This window comes from Boleophthalmus pectinirostris, unplaced genomic scaffold (genome assembly GCF_026225935.1).
Source record: "Boleophthalmus pectinirostris isolate CB_2022bp ecotype Guang Dong unplaced genomic scaffold, ASM2622593v1 HiC_scaffold_1637, whole genome shotgun sequence".
Classification (NCBI taxonomy): Eukaryota; Metazoa; Chordata; class Actinopteri; order Gobiiformes; family Gobiidae; genus Boleophthalmus; species Boleophthalmus pectinirostris.
In genome coordinates this window covers 1-24,256 of record NW_026571101.1, presented here as the reverse complement: position 1 = coordinate 24,256, position 24,256 = coordinate 1, and the positions used below count along the sequence as shown (strand labels likewise).

At 44.2% G+C, this 24,256-nt stretch overlaps 1 protein-coding gene across 1 annotated transcript; it reads left to right on the top strand.

Moving 5' to 3' along the window:
- The first annotated feature begins 2,990 nt into the window (after positions 1 to 2,990).
- On the top strand, positions 2,991 to 8,548 carry LOC129408527 (kelch-like protein 10). Its single transcript, XM_055152218.1, is given in 5 exon segments — positions 2,991 to 3,023; positions 6,914 to 7,162; positions 7,769 to 7,874; positions 7,877 to 7,914; positions 8,139 to 8,548. Coding segments are annotated over 5 exon segments (795 nt in total). The 3' UTR covers positions 8,508 to 8,548.
- Positions 8,549 to 24,256: the final 15,708 nt, after the last annotated feature.

Here is a 24,256-nt window from a genome sequence, read left to right as displayed (position 1 = left end):
GGAGAACACCACCGGTACGCAGCCCATCATGCACTGCGAGAGCCGAGGAGAGCCGAGGGGAGCCGAGGAGAGCCGAGGGGAGCCGAGGAGAGCCGAGGGAGCCGAGGAGAGCCGAGGAGAGCCGAGGGGAGCCGAGGATAGCCGAGGATAGCCGAGGATAGCCGAGGATAGCCGAGGGGAGCCGAGGATAGCCGAGGATAGCCGAGGATAGCCGAGGGAGCCGAGGGGAGCCGAGGGGAGCCGAGGGGAGCCGAGGGGAGCCGAGGATAGCCGAGGATAGCCGAGGATAGCCGAGGATAGCCGAGGATAGCCGAGGGGAGCCGAGGAGAGCCGAGGATAGCCGAGGATAGCCGAGGATAGCCGAGGATAGCCGAGGATAGCCGAGGATAGCCGAGGATAGCCGAGGGGAGCCGAGGGGAGCCGAGGATAGCCGAGGATAGCCGAGGGGAGCCGAGGAGCCGAGCCGAGGGGAGCCGAGGATAGCCGAGGGGAGCCGAGGGGAGCCGAGGATAGCCGAGGATAGCCGAGGGGAGCCGAGGATAGCCGAGGGGAGCCGAGGATAGCCGAGGGGAGCCGAGGGGAGCCGAGGGGAGCCGAGGATAGCCGAGGGGAGCCGAGGGGAGCCGAGGGATAGCCGAGGGGAGCCGAGGGGAGCCGAGGATAGCCGAGGATAGCCGAGGATTGCCGAGGGGAGCCGAGGTTACAGCCAGATTTGGTTATAGACAGTGTTGGGAAGGTGACTTTTAACATGTATTCCCCTACAGATTACTGATTACACACCCCAAAACATACCCTAGTTTAGACGTGGTCTAGACCTGGTTTTAGACCTGGTTTAGACCTGGTTTAGACCTGGTTTAGACCTAGTTTAGACCTGGTTTAGACCTAGTTTATACCTGGTTTAGACCTGGTTTATACCTGGTTTAGACCTGGTTTTAGACCTGGTTTAGACCTGGTTTAGTTTCCGGCAATTACGAAAAAAAAAAAAAGAAAAGAAAAAAGGGGGGATATAGCCAAAATGTAAAAACAGGAAAATCCCGCCGTGTAATCCACTTATTTTAACCAAACTGTAATCCAATTACCACTCACTGAAACAGTAACTGTAACTGAATACAGTTACTCATAATTTGTACTCTGATTACGTAACTCAGGTACATGTAATCTGTTACTCCCCAACACTGGTTACAGAATACTGAATACCTGCTTTAAAACGTGCAGTATGTTTGAAATACGATTCAATCAGAGATGAAATTGTAAAAACATGACATATGATTACAAAAACTACTTTATTGGCCCTCGCCACTAACAACGTTAGAGGCGAGGGGTATTTCGGTATCTTCGCCGGTTTCTTACGTTTGTTTATTATTTTTCCTTGCAAACAATCGCGATTTTGACCCCCTGAACATCGACGAAAAGTCCCCAAACCGGGTATCAGATCGACCAGTCCGGTGAAAAATTTGATAAAATGGGCATCGTGACAATGCCCAAAGCCCCCCCACTCAACAGCGCCCCCTTGAAATGTCAAATTTTGAAAATGAATTGGAGGCTCAGACATATATTTTGGCGTAGGCTCACAAAATTCGGGGCAGTGATAGAACTCAAGGAGACAAACAAAAAAGTCAATCATTGTGCACCCCTATGACCAACAGGAAGTCGGCCATATTGGATCAAAAATTCGCCGCCGTTTTGACTTGGGTGTCTACAAAAAGATTCAAGTCCCCGGGGTTTGGTCCAAATGAGCTCAAACTTCACATGTCACATCTAGAGACATAAACTCACAAAAATCATAAATTTTTTTATTGATACTCCTTGCCCGTAGCACGCCGCCGAAAAACGCCTTCATTTCCTGTTTCTTCGGTGACCTGTCACGGCCACAGGCATTGTCCTAGAGAACTCAAATTCAAATCACAATTGCGTGATCCAGGCCTGAATGTGATGAAATATGAAATCTAATAAAAGTGAACTCTGTAGCGCCCCCTAGCATAGACGTGAAACATCAACATTATCAGATTAGTACCAAATTCGGGAATTAAATTCTGCGCATGATTACAAGCAAAAAAGTCTATTACGGACATGGGGCTTTTCCACGTTTGACCAGCAGGGGCACAAAGACTCCCCCAAAAAATTGTTAAAAAATAATTACACACACAGGCTTAGTCCGATCGTGCTGAAATTTGAATCACTAATGCCTGATCACGGCCTGAATATAATAAACTATAAAACATATGAAAAATGAACTCTATAGCGCCCCCTAGCATAGACATGACATGTCAACAATTTCGGATTTGTACCAAAGTTGGGGATTAAATTCTATGCGTGATTACAAGCAAAAAAGTCTATTATGGACATGATGCATTTTTCACTTTTGGCCAGTAGGGGCATAAAGACTCCCCCAACAAATACTTAGAAAATGATTACACCCACAGGCTGAGTCCGATTGTGCTGAAATTTGAATCACTAATGCCTGATCCCAGCCTGAATATAATACACTATAAAACATATGAAAAGTTAACTCCATAGCGCCCCCTACCATAGACATGACATGTCAACATTATTGGATTTGTACCAAACTCAGGGAATAAGTTCTATGCATGACTATGAGCAAAAAAATAAATAACGGACATGGTGCATTTTCCACTGTTGGCCAGCAGGGGCGCAATGACTCCTAAAAATATTTAAAGGTGCATTATGTAATGTGTCTAATGGATGAGCTGTCAGCCTGGGTGGATGTCGGGAAGAGAGGGTGACATGCCGGGGCGGTCGCGAGTCCCCGGCGGTCGCATTTCGGGGCGGTGCGCGCCGGGGCGAGGGCTACCATCGCCGCGCGCGGCTTTAATTTTTGTTGTTACGCATTTATTTAACTAAGATCTATGCTATTATGATTGTATCTTAGCTGTTTTTTGGCTTTTGTATGGGAAGCACTTCAGGATCTACAGTACAGAGACAAAAAAAAATCGGGACTTTCTTTTTCTCATTTTCATTTTCTCATGAATATGGTGCAGTTCAAAGCAAAAATTGCAGATACAGTACCGCCATGTATTCCTTAAATTTTAGAAAAGTATTTATATTGTGAAATCCACCAAATGAAAATGTAACTGTGCTGTAAAATTTAAATTAAAAGTGTAAAATCCGTATTCAGAATGTGTATTTTCAGTACATGTATTCAGGTAGTTCCCGGTGCCGGGCTTTGATGAAGATACAACATTATAAGAAGCAAATTTTAGATGAACACAATGTAAGTTTTCCAGTAAAGAGTCTGCCATCTGCTTGTTTCCATGGAGATGTACCGTATTTTTTGAACTATAAGCGAGAAAATGAGTAGTGAATAAGAAAAAAACATATCGCACTGGACTATAAGTCGCACTTTTTTGGGGGAAATCTGTTTCATAAAATCAGAGACGAGGAACCAAATTTCATCATCAGGAACCAAGGGGAACTGACAAGAGCTGAGGAGATCCGAGGAAAATCAACAAACGGAAAGTCTAAATACATTTTTAAATGGGCACTTCAGTACGTTTACGTAAGCAAATTTTTCATGTGATACTTTTACTTTTACTTACAGGTATTTCTTTGCTCTGGTATCTGCACTTTTAGTAAAACAACAGAATTAATAACGTTGTTAGTGGCGAGGGCCAATTACTTCATTCACCACTAAGTCTATAACATGTTTTCATCTTCATAACAGTCACATATTTCAGCAGTCAACTGGCATCTGAATGTTTATGGTCATAAAATAATGAATGAAATGAGCAGTTTAAATAAATAATGTGTGTGTATGTATGTGTGTTTGTATGTGTGTGTATGTGCATGTATGCATGTGTGTGTGTGTGTGTGTGTATATGAACTGACTTTGGGAATGACCAGGAGCTGCTGCTGGAGGAGCGCAGGGTCCGTGAGAGTTCGTAGGGTAAAAGCAGTTCTGAAAGATAAGATGGCCCAAGACCATTAAGACATTTAAAATCCAGAAAAAGAACTTTAAAATGGATCCTGAAACTCACAGGAGCCAATGCAGTGATTTTAAAACCAGTGTAATGTGGTCCCGTCTTCTGGTCCTCGTCAGGACACGTGCTGCTGAATTTTGTAATAATTGCAAACCTGAAATACACTTTTTGGGAAGAGCAGAGAGCAGGACATTACAGTCGTCTGTTCGACTGGTGGTAAAAGCATCAGCGTCTCTGTGTCGGCCAGAGAGAGAGAATGGGGTGGACTCTGGCTATGTTTTTTAGGTGATAAAAAACTAATTTTGTGATTGCTTTTGATCACCTAAAAAAACATATTTCAATGGTTATTGATATTTCAAAAATTAATCGGGCTTCACAAATGGATTCATTATTAATCTTCAAGAAATATGTAATTTTTTCCAGCTTACCCAACTCAATGAGGATTTCAGGATTTTTTTTTTATTTTTCTAAATTTTTTGTCAAAAAATGAAGGTTACATACACTAAAATGGCCACAGTTTTTTTCGCTATATTTCTAGAAGAGCAGACCCTCCAGTGATTGGTCTTTAGGGTCACAGTTAACAAAAAAAAACACACAAATGAAAAGTATAACAGACGATGTCAAGTTCAACTCATTTTATTGAGCTTTTGAGACTTTGGCTCCCTGACTATCAAGGCAATGCACAGCCCTATATTCCAACCCTCTTTACTCCTATATTTTATTTTTTAAAGTTATGTAAAACACAAAAATTTATATATGGCCAAGGTCAAGCAGAAATAAACAGCAAGACCAAAAATTCAAGTTAATGCATCTGATATAAAAATGTATTGAACAGATACATATGTACTCTAGTTTATCAAACTGTTGACCTTTTTTCTGTACCATTTTTGGTTCTAAAGTTCCATACGTTTTAAACAGACCATGTATGAAACATGGAACAAAAATTATTTCCCAAATTTCAAAGACCCAAAAATCATGTAAATAAATGGATGTATTTCATCATATCTTGTGTTATTCCATCTTTGAACTGTTGATGAAGGGACATGGTTTTTCCAAAAAAACATTTAAAATGATAAAAATTAGCTTGGAAGGACTGATATATTTTATAGAAATAGTTTCCTTTCATTTTGAAGTAATATTAAAGTATTTGGAAGAAAAAAGCGACAAATGATGTAAAATCCTGCACCTTCTACTTGTTTGTACAATTTTCCCTCTGTTACTTTTCCCTCCGTTACCATGACCTTTCTTAATAAAAAATCTCATGAGTCAAAAAGTAAGAGGTTTTTCAACCTAATCTTGTACCATATGGTAGAAAACTATATGAAGCAAATATTCAAACCAGTTTGTTAAGGATATGTAAGTGAGAACCAAGAGTTATCACTGTTTGGATTTATTGACCAAAAAGTGCTGCATATTTCATTACCTCCGTTACCGACATGAGTTTTTTAAATTTTTTGTCAAAAACTTGAAAGAATATCACAGGTTTAACTTGACCCTGTTGGAGTGTAACTCTTTCCTACATTCTGATACTTTACTTATTTCAATAGTCCCTCTAGTTTCTGAATAAGAGACATTTGAATGTCAAAAATCTGCCCCTGTTTCCCTCCGTTACCACTTGACCAGACCCACTGTAAAAGAGAGAAGCACATTATGGACTGAGATGGAGCAAACATCATTGGGACAGAGGAAAAGAAACATCGTCGCTGGATTAAAGAGGCAATCGAAATACGGAAACTTCAGTCATGGGCGCCTCACAAAGATGAAATCAGTTTTTCTTTTATCAACATTTTTGGAAATCAACCCAACTTTAGAATTTTTTGGGGTAATTTTTTCTGATTGTGCAAAAGGAAGTGAAAAGTGAAAATGTTTATGAACTTGATTAAAAAGCATTGAAACTCTAAGCTTTGTGTGTGCCAAAATTGCGATTGCACATGAGGTAATTTAATAGCTGGCAGTTCACATGTGAACTCTAACTGTTTGTTGCATTGGGTCTGTGCCTGTGCAACATTGTCTTATGTGCAAATGAGCAAATGTTCTAAGTGCTCCGAGTTATTAAAGTGCAATGTAAAAATGACAAAGTGCAAAGTGGATTAAAGTGCCTGTGTGAATGATCCTCTCATGAATCACCAATGGGCTGTTTGTGACAGTTACACAGAAAACTGACTCTTGTATTTCCTCTGGTTGAAAAAACACTGGTCCGTTTACTTCCCCGTCTTTTACTCATGAAACAATAACTCAGTATTTTGGATGCTTATATTATTTATTTAGACTCCCCCAGGCCTGGTGTTTGCTCTGGGGGTTTAGGGTCTATTAAGCCAATGATGTTCATTTTGTCTTCTTATATACTTTAACTTCTTAGGTTCTTTTTAAAGACAGTGCAGTAAAGTATATTTACCTTGTTGACATGTTTCGGCTGCTGCTGCATCTTCAGAACTGTCAGCGGTGTTGGTGGTGACGTGTCGTATATCAGCTGTTGTTACTTCCTGTGGGCGTGGTCAGACCTGATGGACCTGGCAGGTCGCTCAGACTGACCACGTCTCCCGTCGCCCGGTGTCTCTGGAGGAGGGTGTCCCAGGTGTGTGAAAGGAGGAACGCTCCGTCATCACGGTTAATGCTGTCCGTGCCTCGTTTCCTGATTTCAATGTCCTCCTTGATCCAGCGTTTGAACTTGTTGTTTTCCGATCCAATGACCTGAGCCCCGTCCCGATCCAGAATGTGGTTGTTCCTTTTACAGTGTCTGATATGGCGGATTTTAGGTTTTCCTGTTCTGCTTTGTCTTTTTGTGTTCTGGTCAACAACATCAACAAGTTACAACATATCCACATGTTTTATAACCTTCACTTTTGTTTTTGACGCTCTGAGTGTGGCCCCAGAGAGATCGCTAAATGACTGAAACATGCGTGGATGATTCTAAAACTTCTTCAGGCAGGTTTTTGATGAGGGAATAAAGTTATATTAGCATTTAAAGTTATTAGCATTTTAACAGCGTGAGGCGTCTGGACCTGGCGACCAACACCTGGCACGAGATGCCCCCCATGAACCACAGACGCTGCTACGTGAGCGTGGCGGTGCTGAACGGCCTCATTTATGCCATGGGCGGCTTCGACGGGAACACGATTCTCAACACGGCCGAAGTGTTTGACCCCCAGACCCGCTGCTGGTCCCTGATCACCCCCATGAACGAGCATAGGAGCGACGCCGACTGTGCCGCTCTGAACGGAAAGGTACGTGCACAGAGAAATATGAGAACAATCGTTAACTCTTCTTTGAATGGTTTTAATGAAACACACTTCATTCATAAAGAACAAAAAACAAACTTCTGAGGAACACGTGTCCTGCTCCAGGACACAGATATTGTAGAAGCAGCTCTCGAGGGGAAAATAAGTCCACTGTGTACTGCCTGAATCTAATTATAAAGCGTTTTATTGACCGATAATCAGGAAGTCCAGATTAGCATGCTAGTGGTCGTTAGTTTAACCGTCACAGCCAAACTCTGTTTTGACGTCTGAAAGTTGTGACAAGTGTTTATAAACTCACTATTGTGAATAATGAGGACGCTCTGATCACAGAAGGTGAGTGAGGAAAAACTTTGGAGCAAACGGTTTAAAACAAACTAGTTTTGTTTTTAAGACGGAATAAATCAGGTACAGAGACTTTAATGACACTCTAACCCCTCAAGGAGCTACAAAGCCCCAATCATTCTTAATAAACTGTTGGTTCATTAGGTGTAGTTATTACACTTAATTACAGTGATACAGAAAATACATTTAATAAAAAAAAGTTTCATTTATTCATTTATTTATAACCTTTAACCTTTGTGTGTTGTGCAGATCTACATATGTGGAGGCTTCGACGGCTCTCAGTATCTGCAGACGGCCGAGTGCTACAGCCCCGAAACAAACCAGTGGAGCTTTATCGCTCCCATGACGACCAGACGCGGCTCAGTGTCACCACCTACGACAACAGCATCTATGCGGTAAGTGCAGAACTACAAACACAACTGAGCCCCAGAGCCTTCAGCTGCAGACAGAGACACGTCCAAGTGTGTCTCATCTCAGTTTATGGACAGACCAGGCCTCATGTGAAGCTCACGATTCCTTTAAATCTTGTACCTTTTTATATTTTCGTAGACTCACTCTAAGATTGTTTGGAATGACATGACATTATTCTCTTGTCCTAACATGTGGGCTCTGTGTGTAGGTCGGGGGTTTTAACAGGACTGAACACCTCCGCAGCGTGGAAGTCTACAGTCCACGCTCCGACTCCTGGAGGGAGGTGGCGTCCATGAACACCACACGCAGTTACTTTGGCATCGCCGTCTTAAATAACCGGATCTTCGCTGTGGGCGGATACGCCGGCTTCTCCACCACCTTCCGTGTGGAGGCGTACGACCCCCTAGTGGACAGCTGGAGCGAGGTCTGTGACATGAACATCTTCAGGAGCGCCTTAAACTGCTGCGTCATCTCCGACCTTCCCAACATGTCCGACTACACCTTCCCCAGACACGCTCTTCCTCTGCTCGACGTAGAGACGGACGACGACGACGAGGAGTTTGAGGACGCCACATAAACACACCCTAAACTATGGAGTAAGAAAGCTGTCAAAAATATTTATGCGCATAGAACAGAAATCCGTGCGTATTTGGCTGTAGTTGCGCATAAAATAAATATTTGTAAACTCTTAAATGAGTCCAGTCGTACATAAAATATATTGTGTGTATTTTATCCATCAGAATACGAACTGAAAAATTATGACGTCAAGAATTACAATCACGAAATGAAAATTTAAGATTACGCTTTGATCAGTACGATTACGAATTCACAGACGGAATTTTACTGTCAAAAATACGTCATCACTTCACAGACATTATTCATCGAGCAGAAGAAACATCGATCAAGATCAAGACTGCACATGCTCAAGTTTGTAGCAGAGTAAAAACAGAGTAATAGCACAAGAAGCTACAACATCGACCAACAAGTGGGTTAATTAAAATCTATTGTAAAAATGTCTTGAATTCAGGAACCAAACGCTGCTGTGTAATATTGTGTAGAAACACCTCCTTTGAACGGGAAATTGCACCTATATGTTAGATAACATAGTGGAGCCAGTTGGCCAACATCAGACGTAACGTTCTCCCAGGGCTAATGAGCAAATATCAGGTTCTCTGTATGTTTAGATTAAAACATTCACGGCTCCAGCCACAGCGAGCATCAGTCAGTCTTCACTTCAGCTGAATAGTGACGTTTGTGGTTTGTTGATAACGTGTAGGTGGATGAATGCACTTTGGCCGTTCAGTCACATGTCAAAAGATCAGATATGTATCAGTTTCAGGAGCACAGATCCAAGTGTCCTGGGTCACATTTGAAAAAAATCGGATCTGTGTGGTTCAGACTGTCATTAAAAGATCAGATACAGGAACATAGGGGCCAAAAAATCAGATTTGGGTCACTTCAGGCTGCAGTCTGAACGCAGTCAAAATGTCAATATTATCGTTATCGCAATAAATTCTTGGTCAAATAATCGTCAGGCAAAATCTGTTATCTGTTATAAGGCACCATGAAACTTTCCTGAAGTCACTGGATGAATCGACAAAGCCTGGACTTCAGTGACACCGAAACCATCCTGTCGGGATTCAGAAAGACCAGAATAATTCTAACTGGAACTGATGCTGAGTCTGATGACGGCGACACAGAAGAGGAAGCGGCGCTCTGTTTACATCATGGATCTACGGTTTATCTCCAGAAGTTGCTCAGAAGTGACACCGAGGATGAAGAATTCAATGGATTTAGTGATTTGGAGTGAGATCGTGAGTTTGGTAAAATTGTTCTGTTGTTTATGCTATAATTATCTGAATAACTGTTCATATGTGACGTTAAAGGGCCGTTCACACCAAGGCATCAAAGCGTCCAGTTTCTATGTAAAGTCGATGTGGACGCGCGACTAGAGCGCCCGGCGTTTTTGCGGTGCATTTTCGGCGTCAGCGCGGCGCGAATCTGGCGTTTTTGCGGTGTGTCTTGAGCGTTTTGGCGTCGGCGGTCTAGACGCACGTCCAAGGCGTCAGCGTCAAGAAGCTGAAAATGCAGAACTTTTCGCGTCAGACTCGCCGCGTCGACCAATCAGGGACGAATATCCAGAGACGCGGCGACGTTATTAAGAAGACGTCGCCTCCTGCTTGGCCCACTGACACTTGGCAGGGTTTAGTGTCAGACCTGCCTGTTGGATCTGGCCAAGGACTCGCTCCAGGTGATGCAGGTGCTGTTCCCAGGTGTCACTGTAGATGACCACATCATCCAGGTAGGCAGCACTGCAGTCGCCACACCCCTGCAGGACACGGTCCATTAGTCTCTGGAAGGTGGCAGGTGCTCCATGGAGGCCAAAGGGCATCACGGTGAACTGGAAGAGGCCGGCAGGTGTCCGGAAGGCCGTGTATGGGCGACTGGACACCTCCAGAGGCACCTGCCAGTAGCCCTTGCAGAGGTCAAGGGTGGTGATGAACCTGGCCTGACCGATCTTCTCCAGCAGGTCGTCAATCCGGGGCATCGGGTAGGCATCGAACTCAGACATCGCGTTGAGCTTCCGGAAGTCGATGCAGATGCGGAGTGAGCCGTCCTTCTTCACCACGATGACCACCAGACTGCACCATTCCGATTGTGATGGCTCGATCACCCCCAGGCGCTGCATCTCCTCCACCTCCTTCAGGAGCTGTGCCACCAGATGTTGTGGAACCCGGTCGGACCTCTGGCGGACCGGGCCCTTGTCCTTTAAACGGATGACGTGCTCGACCAGGACCGTCTTCCCGGGGTTGGCAGCAAACAGCTTGGAGACTCTCTGGAAGACCTGGATCAGCTGGCTGGACTGGTCAGCGGAGAGATGGTTGAGGGCCGGTTCAGCAGGCTGGCGGAGGTCGGCTCGAGTGGACTCCTCCTCCCCTTCGCTGTCCACCTCCGTCGCCAGCAGGGACGCCACGGGCACCGGAATTACTGGAGCTTCCTTCCACTCCTTCAGCAGGTTAACATGGTAAGTCTGCTTTGCCTTCTTCTTGTCTGGGTGGTGAATCTCGTAGGTCACAGGGCCCATCTTCCGGAGAACTGTGTAGGGGCCTTGCCACTTGGCAAGTAGCTTGCTGGTGGAGGATGGCAGGAGGAGCAGAACCTTCTGGCCATGCTGGAGCTCTCTGTGTCTGGCCTGACGGTCGTACCATGCCTTCTGGGACTGCTGGGCCTCTCGTAGGTTGACCTCGGCTTCCTCCCGGTATTTGGCCAGGCGGTCCCTCATCTCCAGCACGAACTGGCCCACACTGCGATCACTGGTGGTTGTGGGAGCTTCCCAGCCCCTTAGCAGCAGGTCTAATGGTCCCTGGACATCCCAGCCATACAGTAACTTGAACGGGGAGAAACCAGTGGACGCCTGAGGAACCTCCCGGTAGGCAAACAGCAGAAAGGGCAGCCACTGGTCCCAGTCTCATCCGGTATCAGCCACGAACTTCTGCAGCATCCTCTTTAGGGTCTGGTTGAACCGCTCAACCAAGCCATCCGTCTGCGGGTGGTATGGAGTGGTCTTGATTGCTGAGATTCCCAGCTGCCGGTGGAAGAGCTGCAGCAGTCTGGAGGTGAAGTTCGTCCCCTGGTCAGTCACGATCTCCTCCGGAACACCAACCCTGGAAAACAACTGCACAAGACAACGCAGCACCGCCGGGGCAGTGATGGTGCGCAGGGGGAACGCCTCGGGGAACCGGGTGGCATAATCGTACAGCACCAGGATGTACTGGTGTCCGCCACTACTCCGCACTAATGGGCCAACAATATCCATGGCTATACGGCGAAATGGGGTGGAAATCACGGGCAGAGGTTGGAGAAGGGCACGGTCAGATTGGCGGACATAGGACGTTTTCTGACAGGTGGGACAGGTTTTACAGAAATTTTGTACATCCGCATACATGGATCGCCAATAGAAGCGAGAAGCTATACGCAAATAAGTCTTTTGTCGACCCAGATGACCAGCCCAAGGCACGGTGTGTGCCAGGTGCATGACCAGNTGGGTTTTTAAGGGACTGTCCCTGTTTCTCAGTACATTTTGTCTTGCCAGTTGAGGTGGCTCGGGCATCTGTTCCGGATGCTCCTGGACGCCTCCCTCGGGAGGTGTTCCGGGCATGTCCCACCGGGAGGAGGTCCCAGGGAAGACCCAGGACACGCTGGAGGGACTATGTCTCTCGGCTGGCCTGGGAACGCCTTGGGATTCCCCCAGAGGAGCTGGAGGACGTGTCTGGGGTGAAGGAGGTCTGGGAGTCCCTGCTTAGGCAAACAGCAGAAAGGGCAGCCACTGGTCCCAGTCTTGTCCGGTATCAGCCACGAACTTCTGCAGCATCCTCTTTAGGGTCTGGTTGAACCGCTCGACCAAGCCATCCGTCTGCGGGTGGTATGGAGTGGTCTTGATTGCTGAGATTCCCAGCTGCCGGTGGAAGAGCTGCCGCAGTCGGGAGGTGAAATTCGTCCCCTGGTCAGTCACGATCTCATCCGGAACACCAACCCTGGAAAACAACTGCACAAGACAACGCAGCACCGCCGGGGCAGTGACGGTGCGCAGGGGGAACGCCTCGGGGAACCGGGTGGCATAATCGCACAGCACCAGGATGTACTGGTGTCCACCACTACTCCGCACTAATGGGCCAACAATATCCATGGCTATATACGGCGAAATGGGGTGGAAATCACGGGCAGAGGTTGGAGAAGGGCACGGTCAGATTGGCGGACATAGGACGTTTTCTGACAGGTGGGACAGGTTTTACAGAAATTTTGTACATCCGCATACATGGAGGGCCAATAGAAGCGAGAAGCTATACGCAAATAAGTCTTTTGTCGACCCAGATGACCAGCCCAAGGCACGGTGTGTGCCAGGTGCATGACCAGTGGTCGACACGACATGGGAACCACGAGGCGCCTGGCACCGTCAGCCACTGCATACAAGATATCATTGTCAATAACATAGCACTCCCTGCTTCCTTTTGCCATATCGGGCAAATGCTGGCTTCAAAGTCTCATCCTGTCTTTGTAAGGCCCCAATGTCCTCTGGCACCTCCCACATCAATCCTGCCTTAAAGTCTGGCTCCCTCGACTTTAGTCCCTTTTCAAAGCGCCGCTGGCGGCGTGACTTCCTAGGCCCCTTTGTGCCCCCTTCAAACAACTCACTGTCCAGGGTAGAAAAGGTTCGAGACTGGACCCCTGCTCCTGCCCTGTGAGGGATGTCACCCCTGTCCTTGCCTGCGCACGGGTGATCACAGGACCCGAAAACCCCCTGCCACAGTCACTGACTTTAGCTCCCCCTTCCTGCAACACATCGATCAGCACAGGTAGATCCCACCCCAGGATGGCAGCTACTGGTAACTTCTCCACCACCCCCACTGACAACAAATACGGTTGTTCATCCACAGTCACTGTCAGATCAGCAGTAGGGTAGGAATGGCAGTCACCATGTACACACAAAATGGTTTCCTGCCTGCTGTAATCTACGATGCTTGTAGGCACGACGTCCCTTCGGACCAGGGTTAACAAGCTACCAGAGTCAACCAGGGCTGTCACGGGTTCACCATTAATAGTAACCTCCTTGTAACACTGCCGCCTCTCTCCAGCACTGACATCCTCAGCACGTGGGGTATAACATGCCCCGCTAAGTTTAGCTTTTTTGATCGGGCACAGGGAAGCTTTATGACCTGACTGCTGACAGTAGAAACAAACAAGCTCCTTACCGGGACCACGTTGGCTGGGTGCAGGGCTGGGATCTCCAGGCAGGTGGGAGTTGACTCTGGTTGCCGGTCTGGGTTGAGAAGAAGGCTGCCGACCAGGGCCCCCTGGGTAGGCAGCTGGGCCTCCCCTCCGCGCATTGAGGTACTGCAGCGCTAGCTTGGCCGCAGCTAATCCCTCTGTTGGCTCGTGCTCCTTCACCCAGGTGCGAATGTCTGCCGGGAGGACCCGTAGCAGCTGCTCCAAGATAATCTGCTCCCCGATTTGCTCCTTAGTGTGCTGCTCTGGCCGGATCCATCGTCGGTAGAGCCCCTTTAAATGGTGGTACGTCTCTGTTGAGTTCTCTCCAGGTGGGTTTGCCATGGACCGGAACTGCTGCCGATAAGTCTCTGGGGAGACGTCAAACTTGGTAAGGAGGGCTGCCTTCAGGTCCGGGTAGGAGTGTGCCCGTTCCTCGTCCATAGCCATATATGCCTCCAGCGCCTTTCCAGTGAGTAGAGGCCACCAAACGACATGCCCACTCACATTCCGGCCAACCCCATGTTCTGGCGATACGCTCAAAGCGCAGCAGGTAGTTCTCAATATCCTCTCCCCGCCAGGTACTGTGGGATCTTAGGGTCCCCATACAGTCTGCTTTCCGCTCGTGGATGTTCTTCACTTGCCCTTGGCACATTCATGGACGAGCTGCAGCGACGCCGAGGAGCTGGTGTGGGTAGGTCCAGCCTAAGACTCATTGTAGACTCCTCAGATGGTGACGCGGTGCTGGCTGGTGCAGAGCTAGGTGCAGCTGGCCTACGCTCAGTCTCCAGCTGCTCTGGTTGTTGGGCTGGCAACGAAGCCCGGAGACCTCTGAGCTCTGCCAGAAACCCCTCCTCTCTCCTCTGCTGTCCCTCCAGGAAGGTCCTCATGACCGCCAGCAGCTCCTCTCCTGGGCCTAATGCTGCCTGCGGGACTGGAGCAGCAGCGCCCGCTTCGTCTTCTTCCTCTGTCGCCCAGGCTCCATCATCCACTGCTAATTCCTGCGCCCTTTCCTGCTTTTGCGAGCGCAGTCCTGCACGTCTTCCAGGGAGCTGTGTGCGCTTCCGACGACTGGCCATCCCACCACTGCCACCAAATGTCACGGGTTCGTCCGAAATAAATGTAAAAATGATGGCTCAGTCAAAAAAACTTCACTTATGTGGGTTTTTATTCGCACCACAGCTCCAAGTGCAGAGTGAAATATTTACAGTGACAAAAAAAAAAAAAAAATGAGGTGGTAGACAAAAGTATTTACAAACATATGTACACTAATCACTTACAGTTGCCAGCACCCACGTAGTCAGGCCAAATACCCACACACAAATGACTGGAGCTCCCTCCTTTTATACCCCCTTAGCCCCTCCCCCTGGGCTAACCAATTAACGAAAATGGGGTTTTAAGGAATTAACATAAGCAAAATTGTATTGAGGAACACAAATCAACTTGGAAATAAACATAATAAAAATAAACATTAAACAACTTCAAAAACCCACAAATGACCCCAAATAGACCACAATGGTCGAGTCCATGATCACATGTCCCCCTTGAGCGCGCCACTATGCGCTATTTAAAGCACAACCAGGAAGTGCCTCGGTTTGGCCCTAAACTCAAGAACGGCGCGGAGGCTGCTGCAGGTAGGAAAGCAGCGTCGGCGTCGAGTGTGCACCTCGAACGCACGAGCCGGGAAACTGTTCAGATGTTGGGGAAAAACAGGACCGCGAGATACACGAGCGGTCCTGCATAAACCAGTCTATCGGAGCTTAGCTCCGCAAAACAGGGAGGGAAGGAAGCGTCGTGCGCGCTCTTTGGCCAGATGCAGACGTGCCAGTCGGGAGATGACGGGGCAACACAGGCGCTCTGTCACAATGCCCGTGCACGAAACCTATATTTTATCGAATTTTTCGCCACTTCTGAAGTTTGGTGAGTTTTTGAACGTGTTTAGGGGGTCAAATTAGGGTTTAAAGAGCAGAATAATAATAATAATAATAATAATAATTTTAGCAAAAACAATATATCCGAAAATTTTAGAACAACATATTATACATTTTTTGAAAGCTCTCGACCTTCCCCACGTCACCGTGGGGTCATTGGTGAGTGACGGGCGCGTCTGGACCATCTCGTCGGGGTCGGCCCCCTGACCTCCCATTGACTTCCATTCATTTTAGCAGTAGTAAATATGAGCCAGGCCTTGGGCGTGGGTTACTGGGATACTGCTGTTTGGGCCGGGGGCGACCGTGGACATAGTTGCATGTCGTCTTGTCGCATTCGGACATGCGCACGTCGCTCCCCATTCGCTCCGCTGAGCGGAAGCAATAGGCCCTACGCCCTGTCGGGGCTCGGGCCTAATAAAGAGAGTGTGTTTCTGCAGTGTTACAGTATGAAGTGCTCAACACTCACTACAGTGTGTTTCACTTCAGATCATGGACATTATGTCGGCAGTTACATCAGTGTTTGACCTCTGAGCAGAGACATGACCATGTGACCATCAGTGTTTTGGTCTGTTCTGGTGTTTTAAATAACCATCTCCTGTTGTCTTTTATGGCGACTTCAGAGAATGATGGCAATGCTTTGTGTGATTGTTTTTTTTTTTTTTTTTTATATTTCTTGTCTAAATCATGGAAATCCCAACTGACATCATTGTTGGATGGTGGGAAATATTTTGGTCGGAGGCAAGAAACACGATAGCGGTCAAACACAGTGCGTAACCTCGTGTATTTATCCCCGATAATGGTAAATTCCTGCTGCATTATCGGATGCACAAATAGAAGCACGGAAGAAGGAAAATGTCTTTTTCGTATTCTGAGTGAAAAGAACCGCTAACGGTGAATTAAATGGCTTTTAAACATCCGCAGAGCAAATGTAAAAGATCCGAGCAAACCGTGGACTCCAACAAGTTCAACAACACATCGAGACTCTTGGAGGTTTTCATCTTTTCTGCTGTGAATGGCCCAGGAGTTTCCACCAAGTCATTGTGGATATCGCCCAAGTGAATATTTGTCCAGGTAGTTGGCGATTCTGACCAGAAATTTGGTTTGGTCCACCTTTTGTCGGGGTTGAAAAGGGTGATTTGTCGTCCATCGATGCTTATGACCAATTTCTGGTCAAATGGTCTTGGGTCCTCTGCCGTTAAGAGTGGATAAATAACCAGGATCAATACCCTTTACGTGCTTTCTTGCTCCGTCCGTCATGTTGAATTAGTGTTTCTTGCAGCCGACCAAAATAATTCCCAGCATGCAACGCGTACTTTTGTCAACAATGAAACTCACCTATAAAAGCTGTAAAAATAATGATTGTATTTATGATATAATTCTAAGATATAATATAAAAAGTAGCCAGTCTGGTGCCACCTATTTCATTTCTCTCCAGTGACTAGTTCAGGAATCAGAATACACTAGATGGTTTGCAAAAACCCTGGAAATTGTAGACCGTGCACCAGCCAATCAGCGAAGAGCTGTGAAGACATGACATCAAACTCAAGCATCTGTCTGTGTTCCTTTTGTGATCCAGAACAACAGTAAACAAAGCGGTTAAGATGCATGTAGACCAGGGGTGCTCAATACGTCGATCGCGATCTACCAGTCGATCGCGATCTACCAGTCGATCGCGATCTACCAGTCGATCGCCAAGGTCGTGTGGGTAGATCGCTGTCTCGTCTCGGACTCGCGTTTGGACTCGGTCTTGTCTCTCACTCAAGGTCTGACACTCAACAAGTGTGATCATATTTCATTACGGCCGCTGCTGTTGGCAATAAACTTGTAGCGGGTGCAGGAGCGTGTGGGGCGTCTCAGTGCAGCCTGTGCGCTCATTTGAAACCCGCGGAGACTCTACGGCACATCACAAACACACACGCTCCCTATGCACGGCTCGTCTGCGACAGCGTGTGCCCTCGTGTACCAGCGTGCATCACAGGGCAGGTTCAACTTCCTAAACATCCTACCTGTCCATCTGCCTCACGTCAGCACGCCGCCCCTCGCCTTTTCACGCTCTCGCTCCTTCCTGCGTACAGCCAACACAAGCCCCTCCCACAGTGCGGCTGATTAGAAGAGCAAGACCAAACGTGAAGCAAAAACCAGTCTAAATTTGTGTTCCAGTGTTGGCACAAAGCAGGTCTACAGCATAGAGCGGATCTACAGAACAGACCTACTGCCACATTTGGCTGAAGTTTGCCTAACAAAACTGCACAAATGCATCTGTGTTTGTCACGATGTGCGTTTGGTTTGATAAACGTGCAGAGGCTGGTAAATATCACTGCAAAACCAGAAAAGAATGAAACTCCAGTTTGGAACTTTAAAAAACAGGTTTAAAAAATCTTCCTTCACTTTTTTCACAGTTTTGTGTAAAGTGCCAGAGGAAGTTCTCTTAAAGAAGAGGTTCTCAAACTGTGGGTGAGGGTCCAAAAAAGGGGCACAGAGTGTTTCAGTGCAGTTTGCTTGGCTTTGTATTAGGTAGATCATTTTGACTTGGTCATTTTGTAAGTAGCTCACATGCTGAAAAAGTGTGAGCACCCGTGATGTAGACGAACACAGACATTCTGTGTTGGCAACGATTCCCGAGATCGAGGATTTAAACCTGGAACAAAGAAAATGTTTGGTGAATTTTATCAAGGGGAAAGACGTTATTGCTCTTCTCCCTGTCTTCTTGAGACATTACATACGTCACAACCAAATAGCAGAGATTGGTTAAATAAAAAAAGTACCTGTACCATGAACTGAAACTGGCTGATGAATCAGGCTAATAAAAAGTACACATGTCAGTAAAACAATTAATAAAACAATTTTGTGACTATTGTGGTTTGGTTCAGGTCAAGCTTAAGATAAATTTAGCATTAAACTTATACAGTGACTAATAAGAACATTTTAATGCAGCAGATTATTTTTAGGCTGGGTTACGCCTTCCAGTAGTTACACAACACACACTTTGTCCCTGCGGCAAAATGTCTCCTCTGCACTGCTGTGTCCACATGTTGAGTTAGTCTTGTTCAAGACCACCGTGCATCGTCCTGACCGGAGCTGGAGGCCTGTGCATGTGTTGGGTTGAAAAGTGTAGTGCCCAGAGGAGCAAGGGAAACCCACCGAGACACAGGGAGAACATGCAAACCCAGAAACTTCTTGCTGCACTGCTGTTTAGTTTCATAAATCAAATCAAATCTCATAAATGTACAGATTATCTTACTTTATTTTTAATTAATTAATTAAAATTATATATATATATATATATATATATATATATATATATATATATATATATATATATAAATATCTATCTATTTATTTATGTTTCTCTACAATTGTTTATTTTTTTATTAATTAATTATTTTTGTATTTTATTTATTGATTATTATTATTATAACAAATAATTAATTAATTAAATTATTATTATTATTATTATTATTATTATTATTATTATTATTATTATAAAATAATGAATTAATAAAAAATATAAAAAATTGGTAGAGAAACAGAAATAAATAAATGAATAGATAGATAATAAAATATATATATATATATATATATATATATATATATATATATATATATAATATATAAATTAATTAATTAAAAATAAAGTAAGATAATCTGTACATTTATGAGATTTGATTTGATTTATGGTCACTGAATATAAATCAAGGACTTACCTGCAACTGATAAATTGTATTGTGCAAATATTATTTAGTGAATATGTGAATGTGTATGAGTGTGTGAATTTGTAATTATTATTATTTTTATTTTATTTTATTTTATTTTTTCGGTTGTATGTTGACCTGTGTTGTTTACGTGAAAAAATTTTTTTATTGTCTGAAAATGAATAAAAATATTGGGGGAAAAAAAAAAAAAAAGTACAGGTTATCTTTCATACATTTATTGCGGTTAACACTTTGTACATTCACTTCTCCACAGATCTGGCGTGTACCTTAGCCCGACCAGCTTGTCTCGTCTGTCGTCTTGTCGTCGTTATGTAAAGTTGACGGACAGGTTTAACGCCGCGGTGACTCTACATAATCTCCACGACGAGGCGGATATGTCTCTTCAGGAAAGATACAGTGAACCTTTAAACGGTTTCACTGGAACAGGACATCTGTTTTCATTCAGATTAGTCACCCCAAGTCAAGCCTTTGTTTCTTAATGATATGTTTTTAACCGCTAATTAGGTCAAATCAATTATACGGGACATATTTGAGACAGGCGTGATTGGGGTGTGGTGACTGACTGACACCGAGACGAGAGAACCACAGTGAACTGCATTTACGAAGAAACAAATAAACAACTTTGAAGTGCTGTAGACTTAAGATCAAATACAAATAATTACGATAAAACAAATAAATCACTCACACAAGCTGATCTACTTTGACCCGTGATGTCTATTTTCTCTTCATTTTTGATCCGCAGTCCTGACGTCTCATGCGTTTTAAGCCATAGTCAAAGTACTCTAGACTCTGGTAGTACTGGCTTTAATCTTATTTACTGGTCAGATCTGTGAAGAGATGACCAATCAATCAATCAAACTTTATTTCTATAAATATTATACTATATATATACCTTCCAACAACCAAAGCCGACCAAAGTGCTGTACAACATTAAAAGCAAGCTAAAAAAACAATAAACATCATACAAATAGGTCAACAAAGCACAGTACACCATTCACCTTTACATACTATTCGGGTTCATTTTGACCCGTTTTGACATTCAACAGTAGTAAAAATACACTAAACATCATTCTTTGATCCTGAAATTTGATAATTTACCTAAATTTTGCCAAAATACACAAAAATGAAAATATTTTCAAATGTTATACTTTGATATACCACTTCTTTGTATGCATTGATTAGTTTGAAATAATAATAATGGCTGCAGTGGATAAAAATTGTTATATTATAAATTCCAACTGTTCCAGAATATTCATGTCAGTTTCAAATGCAATAAGTATCATCATCATATTGGCTTTTATGTTTTTATTTGTTTTGTAAAACAGGACATGATACTGTGTGACAGCAGATGTGTTGTAATACTTACAAAAATATGCTCTTCCTGCTCACTGAAACATTATATTTATATATTACCAATGTTGGGAAGGTGACTTTTAAAATGTATTCCCCTACAGATTACAGATTACACACACCAAAATGTAGTTTGTAACGTAATCCATTAAATTACTTAAAGTGAGTAATGTAATCTGAATACTTTGGATTACTTGATATTGTCATGTTTTTTAGTTTAGTTCTGGTTTTAGTCCTAGTTTAGCCCAAAATGTGAAAACTGAAAATTACCACCCTGTAATCCATTTATTTCATCAAAGTAACTGTAATCCAATTACCACTCATTGAAACAGTAACTGTAACTGAATACAGTTACTCATAATTTGTACTCTGATTACATAACTCTGGTACATGTAATCTGTTACTCCCCAACACTGTATAGTGCACATATTTATTCATGTGGGACAGTCTATTTATTTGGTATAGACACTTACTGTAAGGGAATTCTTGGTCCGGGCCAAATTTGACCTGGACCAGACTGGGAAAGCTTAAGAAGTCAACAGTATATAAGGGTTAAAATAAAGAAAGTGTCACAGGGGTTAAAAGTCGTTCTAAATAAGTAGGTTTTAAGTTTGGCTTTGAACAGAGGCAGGTCAGGGATGAACCGTAACTCAAAGAGTTCCAGAGTTTCGGACCGGCCACTGCAAAAGAACGATCAGCCCACTGTTTGCACCGGGACTGGGGGACCTCCAGCAGATGTGGCCCAGCAGATCGTAGAGCTCTGCTGGGGTTGGTGAGGGGTCTAAATCTCACACAAGCAGGAAGGTGCAAGACCACTGACTGCATTAAAAACAAACATCAAATGTTTAAAAGGAATTCTGAACTGGACAGGGAGCCAGTGCGAGGAGTGTTTCCGTTTTTCAATACACACAGGATGTTAAAGTAAAGAGATCATAACAAACTGTGGAACGTTTGAGGAATAGCATCTCCATGGTCAGGGGTTAGAGCAGTGGTCCCCCATCCTGAAGGTTGGAGGGTTGATTCCCGTTCGGCCCAAGTTCTGTTGCTGTGGAGGAGTATTGAGGTCAACCTTTTATACTGACTGACCTGATAACCTAAAAGAAAAAAAACACAAAGGTGGACATTATGAGGATTAGTCATGGAGAGGATAATGAAGCGTAAAACAAACACACACACGCCTTAGAAGCACTTAAGCCTAGTTTACACAGGTTTGCTTTGGAGCAGATGAGTCTAAAGTGAACCATCTGACCCTGGAGAGTTGGGGCAGGACCACTTTAGATAAGGCGTGGCTACACAAGAAATGAGATGATTGGCCAAAAAACAGAACGCAAACTCCAGACAGTAAAAAGCAGATGGAAGATGGAAACAGAAAATAATAATTCTCATCAAACACTGACTTGATCTTGTGATAGACTGTTGTATTTCCTGTTTCAACAACTTTATATGTTGAGCAAAACAAAGCTAGCATGTCTGCAAAAGCTGTTTCTTGTTTTTTGGATTAGATTAGATTTATTTATTGTCATTGTATGAAATACAACGAAACTTCGACAGAGCAGATCTGTAGCAGTAAAAATGAACAAATATAGACACATCCTCACATCCATACCAATAAAAAACATTTAATAAATAAAATAAATCGATTATTGCACTGAGTGTGCTCCTGGAGCGCGTGGATAGAAGCTGTTGTTCAGCCTGTTTGTGTGTGTGAGGGGAGTTTGAAGTCTTCCTGAGGGGAGAATAAGGAGGAGGCAGTTCCCAGGGTGTGTGGGTCCTGCAGAATATTGGAGGCCCGTGTGTGGAGACGTGAAGAGTAGATGATGTCCAGGTTCGGGAGTGAGGAGCCCACCACTTTTTAAGCTGTTCTCACCACTCTCTGCAGGTCCTTCTTTTCTGCAGCTGTGCAGGCTCCAAAACCATGACGTGCAGCAGTACGTCAGAACACTTTCGATGGTGCACCAGTAGAAGTTGGTTAGCAGCTTCTGGGAGAGCGTTGTTGTTTATCGATGCTCATCTCTCATGTCATCTTGTGGCTGTACCAGCTTGTCAAAGCCTGATCCTGTCAGATCTCAGAGGTTAAGCAGGTTGGGCCTGGGTAGTACTTGGATGGGAGACCACTAGGAATTGGTCGGAGGGGCTGATGGCGCAGATTGGCAGCCTTGCTTCTGTCGGTCTGCCCCAGGGCAGCTGTGACTACAATAGTAGCTTACCACCACTGAGTATAGAGTGAATGAATAATGAACTGTAAAGCACTTTGGGTATATTGAAAGGCGCAATATAAATGCAGTCAGTTATTATTATTATTATCTCTCATGTCAAGATCCAAGTTGTGAGAATACTGTAAATAATGCTTCTAACATGAGCCAAAAGCCACTGCAGCACAGAAAGAGGCTCAGAGTCACAGAGAAGTGAAATACATTCAGACAAAGCCTACAATAAATCAGAAGTAGTTTTATGTTTACTTTGGCTTTAATAAAGTGACCAGACGTCTCTATTTACCCGGGACAGTCCCTGTGTCCCCTGTCCCAGCACATTTATGCCAAAATCAGTGATTTGTCTCCGTTTTATACAAGAAATTTCCCATTTGTCCCGATTTTTGACCATTTTGATCCCTGCCAACAGTAAAGAGAGTCATACATTGTCATTTGTTTAGGTAAAATACAGAAAAGCTGCTTAAAAATCACCAAGTAAAGTTCAAAAAAGAAAAAAATGTGACTATAGTGACTCATGAATGGGCCGAGTGCAGAACGATTCTTCTTAATTACGCACTCGTTTTACAATTTTATTATTACCAACCACCACAAACCCAGGCTTTTTTGATCTAAGCTTTAGCCACGTGTCACAGCATCACAAACTTGGAATGGCTAAACTCCTTTTTGAGAATATCTGCAATCTCATTTCTGTCTAGACTCTGCACACCTGACTGGGCGACAGATGAGTTAGAGGAGCGGCACGTAGCTGTTTTTAAAGAAAACTCCCACACTGTCTCTTTCTTGATTTTTCTTTTATTGGTACGACGTTTCGGCCTTCCTCAGATATGAGAACAGTAGGGGTGTGCAAAAATATTGAAATATCGATATATCGTATCGTTTAATGTAATGATACAGTATCAATATCGTGGGCCGCTGTATCGATATATCGCATATTGAGTATTTTTTGTGTATTTTACTAAATAATTTTGTTACAGTGCTACAGTTTTAGTGGAAGGAAACTCATTTACACTGCAAAAACTTTAAATGAAAATTAAGAACATTTGACTTTATCTGAGTCGACTCTACCAATGGAAAAAAGTGTTTTTCTAAATTCAAGCGACATTCAGTTTCATGTCTTATTTTAAGGGTTGTTGTTTTTCTTTTTTTAAGTGTAGCATGTTGTATTTTCATATTTTAAGAACAAAAAATCATATTCCGCTGATAGACAATTTAACTTGTCAAGTGGAATTTACTCAAATTATGATAAAACTTTCTTGATTCAAGTCATCTTAACTTGACTAGATTTAATTTTTTGCAGTGCATGCGACACATTTGACATTTCCACAGTTTTGATGATTAAACTGTTTTTGTTTCATATGA